The sequence below is a fragment of the Microcaecilia unicolor genome, chromosome 1, assembly GCF_901765095.1.
Source record: "Microcaecilia unicolor chromosome 1, aMicUni1.1, whole genome shotgun sequence".
NCBI lineage: Eukaryota > Metazoa > Chordata > Amphibia > Gymnophiona > Siphonopidae > Microcaecilia > Microcaecilia unicolor.
In genome coordinates, this window is record NC_044031.1 from 205,236,304 (window position 1) to 205,255,011 (window position 18,708).

General features: G+C 43.5%; 1 protein-coding gene across 1 annotated transcript in view; it reads right to left on the bottom strand.

Moving 5' to 3' along the window:
* The window catches only part of HECW1 (HECT, C2 and WW domain containing E3 ubiquitin protein ligase 1), a gene marked incomplete at its 5' end in the record, with an annotated part of 389,530 nt that overhangs the window by 12,250 nt on the left and 358,572 nt on the right, over positions 1-18,708 (bottom strand). The window contains 2 exons of the mRNA XM_030203827.1: positions 13,896-14,042; positions 14,708-14,837. Coding sequence (XP_030059687.1) covers positions 13,896-14,042; positions 14,708-14,837 — 277 coding nt within the window. The remainder of the gene's footprint in view (positions 1-13,895; positions 14,043-14,707; positions 14,838-18,708) is intronic.

Below are 18,708 nucleotides of genomic sequence, written 5' to 3' on the forward strand. Positions count from 1 at the left end.
TGTGCTTCAAGGAAGTAACGCTGCAGTGCTGATTGGTTGAATCCAGTTCGGCGTCTGACGTCGCAGCGACGTCAGACACCGAACTGAATTCAACCAATCAGCACTGCAGCGTTACTTCCTTGAAGCACATGGCCACGGAGGAAGACGAAATATGGAGATTGCGGGTCGGACCTCGGCTGGTGGGGGTTGGGGCCCCCCGCCAGCAAAAGTAAGCAACGGGGGAGGGTTGACGGCGGGGAGGGGGTGGAGAGAGGCGGCGGCGGCGGCGGGGGGGGGGGGGGGGGAAAGGGAGGCAAAAATGTGCCCCCCCTCTCTGGCTCTGGCCCCCCCTACCGCCGGATTCCAGATACGCCCCTGGTGGAAAGAGGACAGAATGAGCACAAATGGGGAGTTTGATAAAGGTGAGGGAAGTTTGAGGTGGGAATAAAAATGCCTACTGTACCCAAATGTACACTTCAATAACTTTTAAACTTGCAGGCAGTACATAAGAAACTAAAATTAAAAAATTGAGAGCGCTAGGTGTGGAAAAAAAGTATTGGTTACCTAGTACCAGTAGCTCTGCTATAAAAACACTGATAAACATTTATCTTTTCTTTGAATCCTCAAAGAACTCTTAACTAGTAGGAAATTAAACACTCAAATTTACCATTTATATAGACCTAGGAACAGAAGCTCTGGCATTTCATATATTAAAATCTAGTACCTGATTTATCCTTCTTTTAGAAAAAAAATCCTCTGACCCGACCTGACCCCCCCCCCCCCCCCCAAGATCTTTCAAAAATTCCTTGATGGTCCAGTGGACCCTGACCCTCTCCCACGCGCTCCAGGACACCCCCCCCAAAGCAAAAGAACCCTGGCCATCCTGTGGACTACCTCCCGACCCCCCCCCCTCACTGTAACCATCACTCCCTGGTGGTCTAGTGACCCACCCACCCCACCACACCCCCACATACCTTAAATGTGCAGGAGGCATGACGGCAAGAGCAACACCTCCTCCTTCCTGCCTCTGGGTCCAGCCCTGTCAAAATGGCGGTGCCCAGCCCCTTTCTGTTTTTTTTGTTTAGCCCCTCCCAGTGCATTCCAGGATGCAGTGGGCAGAGGCTGTGTGCTGCCATTTTGAGAGGGCTGGGCCTAGAGACAGGAGGGAAGAGGCGTTGTTCCTGCCCTCTTACACATTTGAGATACGTGGGGATATGTGTGTGGTGGGGTGAAGAGTCACTAGACCACCGGGGAGTGATGGTTACAGTGAGGTGGTGGTGGGGGGGGGGGGGGTCAGGAGGCTGTCCACTGGACCAACAGAGTTCTTTTGCTTGGGGGGGGGGTCCAGGAAGGGGTAGGGGTCAGGGTTCACTGGACCACCAGGGAATTTTTAAAAGATCTTGGGAAGGGGTCAGGTCAGGAGGCAGTCACTAGACCACCAGGGAGTTTTCTGAATTGCATGGGGGGGCGGGGCTCAAGAGGGAGGTCCGCTGGACTCCAGCGGACCTCCAGTTGACCCCCTCTCAAACTCAAAACATTGGTGGGCAACTTTAGAAATCCACAGAGAGACCCATCTGGGACAATCCATGGAACAGCAGCTGCCCAGCTCAGCACCAGGAGCAAGATAACAAAGTCAGGAAAATTGTGTCCTCAAAAACTGAGGATGCCTCGCTCCCGACAAAGACTGTGAAGGGCCCAGCACAGGGCATGAAGCTGCACTCCTATGCCAAGAGAGAGTTGTAGCTTACCAGGAGAAGAGAGGCAAAGCACATCCCTTGAGAAGTCTAGGAGAAGGCACTAAGATGAAGAAATGGAACTATGGCACATAAGAGTCAAGATGGTGAGGGGTGAATTTGAAAGTCCACCCTGTGTGGAATCTAAGGAAATATAATTCTGTGTACCCTTTAGGAGAGAAGCAGAGATAGCCTGGAATTCTCCCTCACCAGGAAAGAACCCAGCGAAATGCAAAGACAAGATATCAGCATGGGAAACACCTGATGGAGCCAAAGAAGTGGATGCATCCCAGAGAAGATGAAGCAGGTCACCGAGGCATGGAAAGACATACACAAGAACATGAATGTAACGATGGAGCTGTGCAAACTGCACCCTACAGACAGCGTGTTCCACTTGCCAAGACAGAGCTGTTCGCAATACCCATGCAACCGGCCACATACGCCGAGATGGAGATAGGTCCAATACGCAGAGATGGGTTTGCAAAGATGGAGGTGTGCTCCATATGTATAGATTCAGGTTACTGACAAAGCTAGAGCCAGAGATGCATCCCGAAGCAGCTGTAACCAATAAGCAGAGATGGAGGTGCGAACTACAGGCAGACCTGAAGTAGAGTACAAGATGGCAAGATGGGGCCATGCTCAACCTGCAGAGGTTGAGCTGCATCCAACATGCAAAGATGGAGCCGCCTACAACAGGAAGAGAGGGAGCAGCACCCACCATGCAGAGATAGAGTTGGGCCCAACATGCAGAAATGGAGTTCTGCTCCACAAGTGAACATAGAGTTCTGTCCTGCATGTCGAGATGTAGATCTGCTCCCCAAAAAAGAATTTCTGCTCTACATCCAGAGAAGGACTCTAGATCTCCGAAATGGAGATCTAGTCTCAATTCATAGATGAAGCCCTGCCCCGCAACCAAAAAAGAAGGTCCATGCTGCATCTAGGGACAGAGCTCCGCGCCACATCAGGGAGATGAAACTCCACCTCGCCTTCAGAGGGAGGTGTTCTCTACCACTACGGATGGGATCCCCTTTCCTACAGGCAGAGATGGATTTCCGCTCCACAGCCCCTGCTCCACAGCCTGAAATGGAGGTCCGATCCATCACAAGAAACAGAGCCTATTCCACCTCTGGAGATGACGCCCTGCTGTCCATCCAGAAATGGCACCCTATTCCTCATCCGGAGACAGAGGTCTGCTCTACCTCCAGAGATGCAGCTACGGAACACAGTCAAGGCTGCAGCACTGAACCCCATCCAGTAAGGGAATCCACAGCCCGAGATGAAGCTCTATTCTATATGCATCAAGGGACCCTACTCCCCATTTTGAAATGGAGCTCTGTCCAACATCCATAAATGGAGCACTGCCCTACTGGTAAAGATGGCGCACTGCCCTACTGGCAAAGACGAAGCTCCGCTCCACGTCCAGAAATGGAGCTCTGTAGCCCTTCCCTACAACTAGAGGTAGCGCTCTGTCTCCACAATCAGTGACAGAATTATGCTGCACAGCTAGCAAAGCAGTCCCACTCCATGCCCCAAGATGAAACTCCAACCTCCAGAGAAGGAACCCTACTCCACATCCAACCCAATGTGCAAAAATGGATCCCCCTGGCAAACTAGAAGCTGCATACCCCCATGCAGTGGAGGAGAAGCCCTCGCCATGGTGAGAAACAGCCCTGCACCGCTGTGAGGGCAAAGGACTACCAAATGTGGCCAGCTCACCCCCCCGAAGGAGAATGCTGGTGGCTGACCCCACAGAAGGGGAGAAAGTGGCTCACCCCGAGGCCATCGGAATGCCTTACACCAGGAAGTATTCTGCATATAGCCCCTTCCCAGGAAGACAAAAGACTACAAGGAGGGGGACATCCAATCTACAGCCCAAACTAAAGCCCCACCCACAGTCCATTGCAGGACCCTAGTAGCCTGAAAGACTGCAGGCAAGAAAACTTCCATAAGAATTCAGATAAGGGACCACAAGAATCACTGCCAGCAGCAGCATAAGAAAGGCAGGTCCATAAGTACCCGAGGGGACAGTGGCCTTCCAGAAGGAGCCCGGTACATATCAACACCCAGTTAAGAATCCTGGCAGGATGCCAGCACCCCCATAACTGCCATCAATCTTCGCTGAAGCCTGCAAGCCAAGGCATGGTTGTATGGTAGCTGTGAACGTAAGTCACCCTGTACCATGCCGCAGTACAAGCACCTGATGCCAACCCGAGATCAGGTCACTTGGCAGAGGGTGCAAATGAGGCTGCCACCCAAGAAGCCAACAAAAGGTCCCCTGGAGAAAACCGAACCTAAGTGGCCCACCTTGTATCTTCCAGAAATAAGCCTGTGGTCAAAAAGAGGGCTACACTCCGCAGAGATAAAGGCGAGGCAGTCCTGAGGAATCATGACTCCCAGACTGTGAGGAGGAAAGTGCTAAAAGAATTAAGGAGTGGTTTCTGGAGCCGGCAAGCCATTGCATCCAACTGCTAATGCCAGCTTCGTTGGGCCCTGTGCACAAAAATATCATTTCAGTCTCGCTTTTGTTTTTTGTTATTTTTTTATGAGCAGTCTTGAAGACTGAAGTCCAAAAAATCAAGAGTTAACACCCTTTTGGGCAGGAAAACAGCTGATCATTAGAAGCCCAAGGAAAACTGATGCCACAGCCACGTGCAATGCCCCCAAAGAGGAAAATGGGAACCAGCCGCCGATAGAACCCCCGGCCCACCAAAAACTTCGGAGACCTTAGGTCCCACAAAAGGTCTCTGCGGGTGGGCAACCTTCAAAGTCCAGAGAGAGATCCATCTAGGACAATCCACGGCAGAGCAGCCGCCCAGATCAGCAACCCCCGAGGTAGAATTATCTCAGCCCTGGAAAAATAACATGAAACCATATACTTGTGATGTGCTGTTCCTTCAGAAATCCACAGGAACTGCAAAAGTTAAGCCTCATAGCACTACCTAAGATGCCACACAGGGCCGGAGTGGAGCTGGAGAGGGGGGGCGAGGAGGAGGGAGTGGAGCTGGAGAGGAGGTGGAGAGGAGGGAGGGAGGAGGGAGCCGGCACCACCAGTTGTCACCCCAATTGAGAGACAAGGGACCTGGCACCACCAGGTATCATCTATTCCAACCAGACACTCCATGCAACCAGCTAAAAATCTCCTGCTCAACTGACACCTGGGGAAACCAGGCCAGGAGCTGCCAGCCAGGCACCAGATAAGAGCTGCACAACCTGTCAACCAGCTGCTAGGAGACAGAGAAAATACTGAGCATTCCAGGCTGCATGATACCATTAAGGGGCAAATTGCTTCAAACTATTTTCTCAGTTTTCTTCTGTTGGTGGATGGACACAACCCATTAGTCTGGACTGGTCTGGTGGATGACAAGGAAGCATGTGACCCACTGCGAATTTGGAGTACTGCAGGGGCAGGGGGGCCTGACTCATGAGGGGGAAGAGGAAGGGGAAGAAAATGCTAAATAGTAGTAGTAGTAATGTAGAGATCTCAAACTTGTGGGAGAAGGAAGTGAGACTAGAACCAGGAAGGGGGAAAGAGAGGGATAGAGAAAGAGGAGAGATGCTGGACCTGGGGGGAAGTGGAGGAAAGAGAGAGAAAGACCTGGACCAAAACGATGGGGAAGAGAGGGGGAGAGATGTTGAACCTGGGGGAAGGGAGAGAAGAGGGAAGAGAGAGAGAGAGGGAGGGGAGAGGAGAGATGCTGAACCAATGGAGGGAGAGAGAGAGAGAGAGATTCCAGACCACGGAGGAAGGGAATATCAGGGTAATAGAGCAAGAGATGCTACCCAGAGGTGAAGTTGGAGCAAGTGGAAGGGAAGAGAGAGGGGAGCAGCTGCACATGGGGAGGAACAGGGATATAGAGAAGTGACACTGGGCATGGAGGAAGCATAGTGACAGGTTCACAGAGGAGCGATACTGGACACAGAGGAAGGAACAGAGACACAGAAAGGAGATACTGGACAGAATAAGATAGGGACACAGAGGGGAGATTCTGAATATGGGGGAGAGGGGAGATAGGGACACTACTGTTGGAATAATGTATTGTATTTTACATGCATTGCCTGTCACCAATTTTTTCTCTGTGATTACTCTGTGACCTCTGATGTGAATTACCTAGAGAGGTCACACCCATGCAACTTCCTGTGGGGGTTAGGCACAGCACATTGGTGCTCATGATCTCTCCTAGCTGAGAGGATCTATGGTGGTGTGAGCATCCATTACCATCTAAGCACATGGAAAGAGCTGATAATCCAAATGTATAGTATTATGTATACAGTGGTGGAAATAAGTATTTGATCCCTTGCTGATTTTGTAAGTTTGCCCACTGACAAAGACATGAGCAGCCCATAATTGAAGGGTAGGTTATTGGTAACAGTGAGAGATAGCACATCACAAATTAAATCCGGAAAATCACATTGTGGAAAGTATATGAAATTTATTTGCATTCTGCAGAGGGAAATAAGTATTTAATCCCTCTGGCAAACAAGACCTAATACTTGGTGGCAAAACCCTTGTTGGCAAGCACACCGGTCAGACGTCTTCTGTAGTTGATGATGAGGTTTGCACACATGTCAGGAGGAATTTTGGTCCACTCCTCTTTGCAGATCATCTCTAAATCATTAAGAGTTCTGGGCTGTCGCTTGGCAACTCGCAGCTTCAGCTCCCTCCATAAGTTTTCAATGGGATTAAGGTCTGGTGACTGGCTAGGCCACTCCATGACCCTAATGTGCTTCTTCCTGAGCCACTCCTTTGTTGCCTTGGCTGTATGTTTTGGGTCATTGTCGTGCTGGAAGACCCAGCCACGACCCATTTTTAAGGCCCTGGCGGAGGGAAGGAGGTTGTCACTCAGAATTGTACGGTACATGGCCCCATCCATTTTCCCATTGATGCGGTGAAGTAGTCCTGTGCCCTTAGCAGAGAAACACCCCCAAAACATAACATTTCCACCTCCATGCTTGACAGTGGGGACGGTGTTCTTTGGGTCATAGGCAGCATTTCTCTTCCTCCAAACACGGCGAGTTGAGTTCATGCCAAAGAGCTCAATTTTTGTCTCATCTGACCACAGCACCTTCTCCCAATCACTCTCGGCATCATCCAGGTGTTCACTGGCAAACTTCAGACGGGCCGTCACATGTGCCTTCCGGAGCAGGGGGACCTTGCGGGCACTGCAGGATTGCAATCCGTTATGTCGTAATGTGTTACCAATGGTTTTCGTGGTGACAGTGGTCCCAGCTGCCTTGAGATCATTGACAAGTTCCCCCCTTGTAGTTGTAGGCTGATTTCTAACCTTCCTCATGATCAAGGATACCCCACGAGGTGAGATTTTGCGTGGAGCCCCAGATCTTTGTCGATTGACAGTCATTTTGTACTTCTTCCATTTTCTTACTATGGCACCAACAGTTGTCTCCTTCTCGCCCAGCGTCTTACTGATGATTTTGTAGCCCATTCCAGCCTTGTGCAGGTGTATGATCTTGTCCCTGACATCCTTAGACAGCTCCTTGCTCTTGGCCATTTTGTAGAGGTTAGAGTCTGACTGATTCACTGAGTCTGTGGACAGGTGTCTTTCATACAGGTGACCATTGCCGACAGCTGTCTGTCATGCAGGTAACGAGTTGATTTGGAGCATCTACCTGGTCTGTAGGGGCCAGATCTCTTACTGGTTGGTGGGGGATCAAATACTTATTTCCCTCTGCAGAATGCAAATAAATTCATATACTTTCCACAATGTGATTTTCCGGATTTAATTTGTGATGTGCTATCTCTCACTGTTACCAATAACCTACCCTTCAATTATGGGCTGCTCATGTCTTTGTCAGTGGGCAAACTTACAAAATCAGCAAGGGATCAAATACTTATTTCCACCACTGTATATAAGCCTGTCTGAATATAATCTAACTACAAACTGTGAGTAAACAGATGTTTTGTTACTTCAACTTTAAAGTGACTCAGCAGTGAATTATTCTGGGGTGTATGAGAGAGATGAAGAAAAGAAATTAACATTTCTAAAGCTGAAGCTGTGTGTACTAAAATCTGCTAATTATTTACTACAAATAATCCAACAAAAGGGTTATGGGCCCAGGGTCCAGGAATTGAAAAAGAAGAGAAATATTACCAGGCAGTAAAAAAGCCACATTTTTCTCTTAAGTTTTAAAAGAAAGATTCAGTCTGTCTCTCTCTCCCCCCACACACCAAACAGAAGGCTAAGAAAATGGCTGAGGGAGGAAATTCACCATTTTTCCACTCTCTCAAGGTGCCTAAATTAACTGAATTTAATTATCAGCAGTGGGAACTAAGATTCATATGTCTCCTTCAAGCAAAGAAATTAAATATATGCTTAGACCAAAACAGAACAGCTGAAAATATGGCTGAATGGGACAATGCAAACTATTATGTGAAGTGCATGTTTTTGGAAGCTCTCTCAGAGAAACAAGCCATATTAGTGGAGGCAAAAGATACAGTGAAGGACATTTTACATAAACTGAGAACTATGTATGCAACTACATATGCAAAACAGCAACCAATTTGGTTGGCAGAGTTGAATGAAACCAAATTAAGGGATAAAAGTAAGTGTAATGATCACATTATGCATCTTATGTCTTCATTTCAAAAGTTAGAACTTTCTGGAATTCCCATGTGTGATGCATTGAAAAGAGCATTTCTTTTTACCTCACTATCAAAGAAGTTTGATGTTTTTAGGTCTGTAAATGAAGCCATTGAAGGGCAATCTTTTGAACAGGCAGCATCAAAACTGAGGCAGGAATGCATAATTAATGATTCTGAGGAGAAGTGTTCTCAAAGTCAGTCAGAGAGAAATGAAACAAATTTCTTGGCAAAGAACAGAGGAAGGCGGAGCTATGGGAAAACTCCACCCAAGGGCAAGCTGATTTGCTACTCATGTGGAAAGGAGGGACATGTATCTAAATGGTGTAAGGAAACACAAAACACTCCCTCTAGCTCACCTAAGCCAATGGAACAAAAGAATTCTCCAACCAGGAAATGTATGAAGGACAATAATAAACATAAGAGCTTTCTAATGGCAGAAAAATCTTTGACTATGGTAAATAATAATTCAAATGAAAGTACTTGGATTTTGGATTCGGGGAGCACATGCCATTTAACCAATTGTAAGGATTTCTTTCAGGAAATGTGTCCAGAAGAAGGTATTCTTAAAACTGCAAACGCAGGGACTGCTAAGATCCAAGCAAAAGGCATTGGATTCTTAAAATGCAAAGTGTCTAATGAAGTTAAAGAAATTCCTGTAAGTGATGTCTTGTATATTCCCCAAGCAGTTTGCAATATGCTTAGTGTATCTACATTAGATAAGAAGGGATTTGCGATTCATTTTGAAAACAGTAAGTGCACAATCTCTAAAAATGATGAAGTGTATGCTGAAGCTTTTATGCATAATGATATTTATAAACTGAGCATTTCAGGTGAAGCCTCACATCTGGCGCAAGTAAGGAAGAATGATGGTAAATGTAGTCTGGAAATCTGGCACCGCCGCCTGGGACATCGTGATTTTAAGGTGATCCAGGATCTTTACAGTAAGCAACTAGCCACCGGCATTCAGATACGTGCAGATACTGGTAAAATGGAGAAATGCATAGACTGTGTTACTCAAAAAGGTGTAAGACCCTCATTTCCTGCATACACAGGAAATAGGAGTAAAAAAGTACTGGACTTAATACACAGTGACTTATGTGGACCGTTTAATATCCCATCATTGGGAAATAACAGATTTGTGCTAATATTCTTGGATGATTTCTCTAGATATTGTGTGGCCTATTTGCTGAAAGAAAAAAGTCAAGTCACAGACATGCTGAAGAAATACGTAGCCATGGTGAGTAATAAATTTGAAAGAAAACCAAAGGTTCTTCAGACCGACAATGGTGGTGAGTTCACTTCACAAACCATGCGCACATTTCTAGAACAAGAAGGCATTCAGCATATCACAACAGTAGCTTATACACCAGAGCAAAATTCTGTTGCAGAGAGAAAATTTAGGTCACTTGTGGAAATGACCAGATGTATGCTGTCAGATAGCAATCTCCCTAAAAGACTATGGGGGGAAGCCATTCTCACAGCAGTGTACCTACAAAACAGAATGCCAACTAAAGGCGCTGAGCGCACACCACATGAGACATGGCATGGTAGGAAGCCAAACCTGTCACACATAAGAACATTTGGAAGTACAGCATATGCTCATGTACCAAAGCAAAGAAGGCATAAGCTGGATTCCACAACAGAAAGGGGCATTTTAGTTGGCTATGCTCCAGGACACAAAGGATATAGAATTTTGAATCTGAAAACTGGCATTGTTGGCATAAGACATGTTACATATTTTGATGAAAACAAAAGGGTTGATAAAGGCTGGATTATCCCAGATGAGCCTTATCATCCAGAATATGAAACTAGAACCATAATAGACATGCCAGTGTATATAAATGCCATACCAAGGCAGATGTCTGAAAGCAACTCATCTGTATCTAACGAGGAACAGGCAGAGGAAGCAGACACAGAAAGGATCATCGCAGGAGACAGTACAGTTGGAGAAGGGGAATCAATTGGAGAAGGACTCTCAGATTTAGAGGATGTGGAAAGGTCGGACCAACCTGTTGTCAGACGCTCATCCAGGGAAAACAAAGGTGTTCCACCCCCAAGACTGTCTTACCTAACAAAGTCAGCAGAAGCTCAAGAGCCCTTAACATGGGATGAGATTGAGAAAATGCCAGCAGAAGAAGCTGCTGAATGGCGTAAAGCTGCACAAGAAGAAATTGATGCATTGCATAAGAATAATACTTGGATTCTTACAAAATTACCTCCTGGCAAGAAAGCTATAGGATGCAAATGGGTATTCAAGTTAAAAAGGAATGCACAAGGAAAAGTGGAAAGGTATAAAGCCAGATTAGTCGCAAAGGGATATCTTCAAAAATATGGAGAAGATTTTGATGAAGTGTTTGCACCTGTAGTGAAACACACGACAATTAGAACACTTCTGAGCATTGCAGTCTCAAAAGGCATGCAAGTCAACCACATTGATGTGAAAACAGCATTTCTTCATGGAGATATAACTGAAGACTTGTACATGGAACAGCCAACAGGTTTCATAAATACAAAACAAAGACAGCTAGTGTGTAAATTAAACAAAGGTATTTATGGATTAAAGCAAAGTGCAAAATGTTGGAATGACAAATTGCATGAAATATTGACAAATTTAGGATTTAAGCAAGGTGAAGCAGATAAATGCTTATACACTAGGAGCAGAAATGGACAATATGCATACATTTTAGCTTTTGTTGATGATCTGCTCATTGCAAGCAAAAGTGAGCAAGAGTACAAGGACATTGTAAAATATTTAAACCTGAATGTTGAGATAAAAGAACTTGGTAATGTGTCATACTATCTTGGTATAGAAATTGAGAAACAAAATGATGGTTCTTATCTTCTAAGCCAGAAGCAGAAAATAAATGAGCTTATTGAAAGTTTAGGTATGCAAGATGCCCAAGTTGTAAGCACTCCCATGATCACTGATTTTCTGAAGGATGAAACAGTAAGAGAACCTTTACCAGATAACATCCAATATAGATCAGCCATAGGTAAGCTTTTATATCTGACTACCACATACAGGGCTGATATAGCAAATGCAGTAGGAATTTTGAGCAGAAGGGTCAGCTCACCTACCAAATCAGATTGGACTGCAGTTAAAAGGATGGTAAGGTATTTAAAAGGTACCATTGATTGTAAATTAAAGATTTCAGCCAATAGTAATCCAAAACTAATATGTTACTGTGATTCAGATTGGGCAGGGGATCATTCTGATTATAAATCCACAAGTGGATATGTGTTTATGTATGGAAATGTACAAATTTCATGGGCCAGTCATAAACAAAGTATTGTGAGTCTGTCTTCTACAGAAGCTGAATACGTGGCTGTATCAGAAGCATGCAGAGAACTGATGTGGATTGAAAAACTTTTGCTGGATTTTGGAATAGCTGAACAGAGACCAATCCATATAATGGAAGATAATCAGAGCTGCATCCGACTGTCACAGAATGACAAGGTTCAGTCACGCACCAAGCACATCGCAACGAAATATCACAACGTGCGAGAGCTGGCGAAAGAAGGGGTCATCAGTCTACACTATTGTCACACCAGTGAGATGACAGCTGACATCATGACCAAACCGTTACCCAGAGAACGTTTTGAGAATCTGCGTATAAAGCTTGGACTTTGTGTGAATTAATAATTGCATGACAGTTATGCATGAGAAGGGGTTTGTTGGAATAATGTATTGTATTTTACATGCATTGCCTGTCACCAATTTTTTCTCTGTGATTACTCTGTGACCTCTGATGTGAATTACCTAGAGAGGTCACACCCATGCAACTTCCTGTGGGGGTTAGGCACAGCACATTGGTGCTCATGATCTCTCCTAGCTGAGAGGATCTATGGTGGTGTGAGCATCCATTACCATCTAAGCACATGGAAAGAGCTGATAATCCAAATGTATAGTATTATGTATATATAAGCCTGTCTGAATATAATCTAACTACAAACTGTGAGTAAACAGATGTTTTGTTACTTCAACTTTAAAGTGACTCAGCAGTGAATTATTCTGGGGTGTATGAGAGAGATGAAGAAAAGAAATTAACATTTCTAAAGCTGAAGCTGTGTGTACTAAAATCTGCTAATTATTTACTACAAATAATCCAACAAACACAAGGGCAGATTACAATTACAATTAAATCTTATATTCCACTACATACCAAATTTTGGATCAGTGTGGATTACAATATATAAAAACTAGGCCAACCCTAGGAAGTAACATTACCTAGAACATACATTAAATCCACAAAAAACAGCAGAGTATCTAACATACCAAAATTAAGTATCTCCTCCATCAGATAGATACAAAAAAAGTGGGTTCTTAACTGCTTAAGAAACTCCAGGTAACCTAAAATTAGCCTCAGTTCAGAGGGAATGGAGTTCAAACACTGGGCAGAGCTATAAGCAAATCCCACTGCATGAATGGATTTGTATTTTTTCAAAGTAGGGTACTGTAACAGAGCATTATCCCTTTACCTAAGAGGGTGGTCTATCATTCCCAAAATTAACAAACTAGCCAAATATTCAGAGGCAGAACCATAGAGTGTATTTAAATTGGCAGTGAGCTTCAATTGGGAGCCAATGCTGAGCAAGGGGGAAGGACAGGGACACAGAGGGGAGATGCTGAACAGGGTTGATAGGGGACATAGAGGGAAGCTGGCTGGTGGACAAAGAGAAGGAGGAAATGTAAAAAGGATAGGAGACCCTGGAAAGAGAGTTAAGAAAAAACACTGGGACCAACAAAGATAGAAAATTAAATTAAAAAAATATATATTTTAATTGTAGTATATCAGCTCTGGGAAATGTGCATCTCTGATATCTTGCATTTCAGTTTCTATTACTATATCTATGACAGTTTTTCTATATAGATCTGGAATGTGTTTGCTTTTTGCAGACTGTTTACTGGAGCTGCGAAGGGGTGTCCCCTCCCCATCCCCACTACCTTAGGAGAGATGGTATTACAGGGGGCCCATCGTAATATTTTTGCTCAGGGTCCATTCAGTCCTAGCTACGCCAGTGACAGCATGAGCTTCCACTGCCAATTCTTTCATTTGTATAAGTTCCATAAGTGCTTCCTTCTCTGTTAAATAGGTATGGAAATCATTTAATAGCCATTTATGCCCCTAAAGCCTATCTAGATCAGAACCCCATACCATTTCTTCTATATATGCTGAGCCAAACAATTCATTTGTACATTAAGGGTAGTTTATCAAATGCAATAAACCCATAACTACTTACAACATAACATCACTCATCCCTTACTATGATTATCTTTTATAACTGTTTGATTAGACTAACTTACGATCCTTGTTATCCTTGATATCTCTGTAACATCAACTGTATCTTTTGTACCCTGATATGGTGATGCCATAACAGGTCTCTGTAAGCCACATTGAGCCTGCAAATAGGTGGGAAAATGTGGGATACAAATGCAATAAATAAATAAAGTTTATGAATTTAAGATTTCTGTTTTCTGCTGGTTCCCCTGCTTACTACCTCATTCTCTCCTTTTATCTAACCTATTTCCCCTTTGGTTTTACACACTGATATCAATCAGAGAGAGAGAGATGTGTTTTAGATACCTCATAGAAACCCCGGACGAGAGCTTCTGTTTGCTGAACCACACCTCGTTCCACTCGCCACTTCACCATCTTTTCAATATATTCCTTTTTATTTTTCTCTGTTACTAGTGTGTTTGAACCACCAGATTTTAGCTCTCTTTCTGTCACCTGCCAAAAGACAAAAAATAAACATGGGAGAGGGCTTTCAGTCAGAAGGTAACAATTAACTGGATACAGATTTGTTTTAATATTCTGACTGTACTTTTAAGAATAACGCATTACAAGAATAGTCTTCTATATGACAAATGGCACCACCATAGTACCCTCCAATAAAGAGAGTCTGCAGCCAGCTTTTATCTATTATGCATAAGGATTTCTTACTAATGAAAGGGAACTCTGTATACTTCAGGTCTCATGTGAATACAGACCTGTACTATAGAGACTTGCGATGCACTTTCTAGAACTGAGTGTTTGTGTTTTGTCAAGTGGATTTTGATAACAAGCTTTAGAGTTTTGACTGTCCAGATGAAGGAACAGAAATCTCTAAGATAAGCAATCTCTTCTGTCAATGGTTGATATAGGCTGCCAAAAGGAAGTGTGGGAGGGGGTACGCCCCTTGGGAGGTTTTAGCTCAAAGTTTTTGATCAGCTGGTGCAGGTTCTGCAGAGGGGGTTTGGAAGAGATAAAAGATTAAAAGCAAGATGAAAATGAAAAATTCAAAACAATGTGAATATATTTATTTGAAATGGTCCCAGTTGTATGTTTCTTTTTAAAATGGGAATGTGCCTTTCAAGATCTTAAGTAAGAATAAAGCCCAGATCACTTAGACTCACCTGTCCAAACACTTCTTCATTAACTGTGAATGTGAGGTCCAAGATATCAGTAATATCATTGTCCTTCATCCACTGTAAGCTCTGGTGGAATTCCTCATCCAGGTACTCCAAGTCACTCAGGTCACATGGTCTGAAACAGACAACATGAAAAGCTACAGACAAAGAAACAACCTTACTACCATGTACTGTATTATTTTTACAACAAACTGACGTACAGTATTCCTAAAATATCCAATTTAACATCAATGCATCTATCTGAGCAGCTGACCAGCTTCATTAAGAATAGGCACAGCAGCAGCCAGATCAGCACCATGGGTATTACAAATGAAGATTTACTGTACCAGCTTCTAACATTACCGAGAACATTATTTTAGCACGTAATGAGGGCAATTTTATAACAGAGCACCTAGGTTGTAAAGGCATTTAAATCTGACGGTTCTTTTCTCAGTTCTTCTGAGACTCTGGGATTTTGGAATGGGGGTTTGGCCAAAGACCAGGGATGAAACAAGAACCACTGTAGGATGGAGCAACTCAGCCAAAAGGAGGACATGGAATTCTCCTCAAGCTGAGTTCTTAGGTGCTGGCATCTACCAGGTCCTTATCGTACCAAATTGGCACCCTGGAGGGTGGTGTGATATCAGACCCAGCAGAAATGTTGGCATGAAAACAGGTACATTTGAATACACTCACAATAACAGGGCCACTTTGGAGGTCTGAGCAGGCCACAGCAAAAGCATAGTGGGGAATGAAAGTCTGGAGAAAAACTGACTTGCAGTACAGAACTGCAGAAACCCAAATCGTGGCAACACTCCATACTACAAATCCCAGGCCAAGCAGTTGCTTCCCATGTCTGTCTCAACAGCAGACTATGGACTTTTCCTCCAGGAATTTGTCCAAACCTTTTTTAAACTCAGATAGGCTAACCGCTATTACTACATCTTCTGGCAAAGAGTTCCAGAGCTTAACTATTTGTTGAGTGAAAAACTATTTCCTCCTATTTGTTTTCAGAGTATTTCCATGTAACTTCCTCGAGTGTCCCCTAGTCTTTGTACTTTTGGAACAAGTAAAAAAAAATCAATTTACTTCTACTCATTCTACACCCCTCAGGATTTTGTAGACCTCAATCATATTTCCCTCATCCGTCTCTTTTCCAAGCTGAAGAGCCCTAACCTCTTTAGCCTGTCCTCATACGAGAGGAGTTCCATCCCCTTATCATTTTGGTCGTTCTTCTTTGAACCTTTTCTAATTCCACTATATCTTTGCAGATCTTAATCATCCACTGCTCTAGCATGTACCTCTCTGTTATCTATCCCCAGTGAGTTCCTGCTACTCTTCAGGCCCCAGATATATATTTATGAAAAACAGGAAATGATTTCAAGTAAGATGGCTTCTAAAAGGAAGTGGGAACTATACAGAAAATAGGAAAGTAGGAGTGATCAAACCAACATGGACAAACATATACCTCCTGGGTAGAAGATGGAAGTTCACTCCATCCTGAAGTCCTCTTAGGAATAGCTATCGGCAAGCTGGTGGTGGAACTTCACAGATTCATTTCCTTTAAGGATGGCCTCCAGACGTTTGTCAGGAATTTTGTTTGAAGGGTAGATTCATAAGATTGGCTGCACTGACTCAAGACCTCTCCTCTAGACTGAATCCTTTCCAATGTACCAGATATTGTACCTTCCTGAGGAATGTCCTGAAATCCAGAATCTATTCTATCTTGATCTTTTGTTGTTCATCCAAGAGGACCGGATCAAGGAAACACCTGGCTTACCAAAGGGATCTGATAGACCTGCTCTGACAGTTTTCAATGGGGCTAAATAAAAAAAGGAGGGTAATATAAGAGGGTCCTTAAGATTCAGACATATAATTACTGGGTTAATCGGTAATGGTATTGGACACAAGGAACGAAGGATCAAGTTTGGCATAAGGAACTTTCAACCCCATAATCTTTGTAGACAGCCAACCTTTATTGCCCACATTAATTTGGGGTTCTGGCCTCTAGTGTCTTCTTTGGACTTATTTGCACTGTGGCCTTCACCAGAAGTGTGGATTTCCTGCCTCCAGATGTCTTAGAAGTGCTAGGCCAAGTTACAGGCTGTGGGAACTGTCATAAATGGAACAGAAGATAGCCAGAGTGTTGGCCATAGACTGCAAAGAAAGGGGAAACCCTGTAGACTCATTTACATGATTACTGCAGATAAACTCAGTCCTTGGAAGCAGATTAACTCAATCATCTTAACCACATAAATTGCTATTGATCTTGGTTGATCCTTTCTGTTAGCCTTTTGATCTGAAGATGGAACCCAGAAGAAAAATAGAAAGCAATGCCTGAATTTTTAGAAACTAGCTTCCAGAACCTGACAGAAATAGTGGATCCTGATTGGAAAATGGAAACCGAATCCCATATAGATGTTAAATCTCATTAGAAAATACAACCACAAGTTGGGATTCAAATGGTAACTTGGCAATAGCAGCAAAATGTGACATGCAGGAAAACTGATCAACCACTACCAAGATTGCTACACATCCATCAGAGTTTAGGAGGTCAGTGATATAATCCATGGAGAGGTGGGCCCAAGGTGTAACTACAGCTGGAAGTGATTGCAACAGACCAGTAAGGTGGCAATGAAGCATGCTGGTTCTTGCATTCACAGGACAAGCCTATACATAAGCTGTACAATCTCTGCACATAGAGGGCTACCAGAAGGTTTTAGAAGTTAATTCTTGAAGAATTTTCTTCAAAGTTCTGATTTCACAATGTTAACAACAATCCTGGATGATGATTTAATTTGGCCTTTATCAACAGTAAGATATTCTGCAGAGAAAATTGTTGAGAGCATTGGCTTTCATATTCTTTGAGCCTGGGTAATGATAAACTAGAATTGGGATAAGAACTTGGACCAACAGGCCTGCTAGGGGGTTCAAATACCTGATGGCCTGAATATGAAGCAAACTCTTATGATCAGCATGGATTATCTCTTGAAAAATGGCACCCTCTAAGAGATACCTCTATTCTTTCATCAGTCAGCAAGAGAGCTGTACCCCTAAATCTAAGGTGACCTCAAGAAGACTGAGTGAGAGAACCTTGAGGAGCCCCCCAAAAATGGTCTCTGAATAAGAACATAAGAACTTAAATGCCATATTGGGTCAGACCAAAGGTCTGTCAAGCCCAGTATCCTGTTTCCAATAGTGGTCAACCCAAATCACAAATATCCAGCAGGATAACATAATATAAGATATGGTTTATGATTTTTTTTTTTTTTTTTTACATAAAACAAGGTGGCTTAGAAAACAGAATATCAAGATAGAAAGGAACACCATAAAATTATAGAAAAGAGAATTAGAGACCTGACGAACTCATTCTAAAAATAAAAAATATATATATGTACAGATCTATATACAGGTCTGGGTACCCCGATGCCAGGAGAACTCAGGTTGTCCTCAGGTTCAGTTCAAAGGCTTTAGCAAACAAGTATGTCTTCAAAGCAACTTTACTGGGTCAGACCAAGGGTTCTCTAGCCCAGTATCCTGTTTCTAACAGTGGCCAGTCCAGGTCAAAAGTACCTGGCAGAGTCCCAAAAAGTAGCAAGATTCCATGCTACTTAACCCCAGGGAAAAGCTGTGGCTTTCTCTAGGTCTACCTTAATAATGGTTTATGAACTTTTCCTCCAGGGATTTATCCAAACTTTTTATTAAACTCAGCTACATTAACGGCTTTTATCACTTGCTCCAGCAGTGAGTCCCAGAGCTTAACTATACACTGAATGAATAAATATTTTCTCCTATCTGTTTTAAATGTGCTGATATGTAACTTCATGGAGTGTCTCTACTCTTTGTACTTTTTGAGAGTATAAATAATTGATTTGTGTTTATCTGTTAGTTTAGCAGTTAGCCTAGTTAGGTTAGCAGGATTTAAAAAGGTTTGAATAATTTCCTAAAAGAAAAGTCTGTAAGCCATTATTAAGATAGACTTGGGAAAATCCACTGCTTATTTCTAG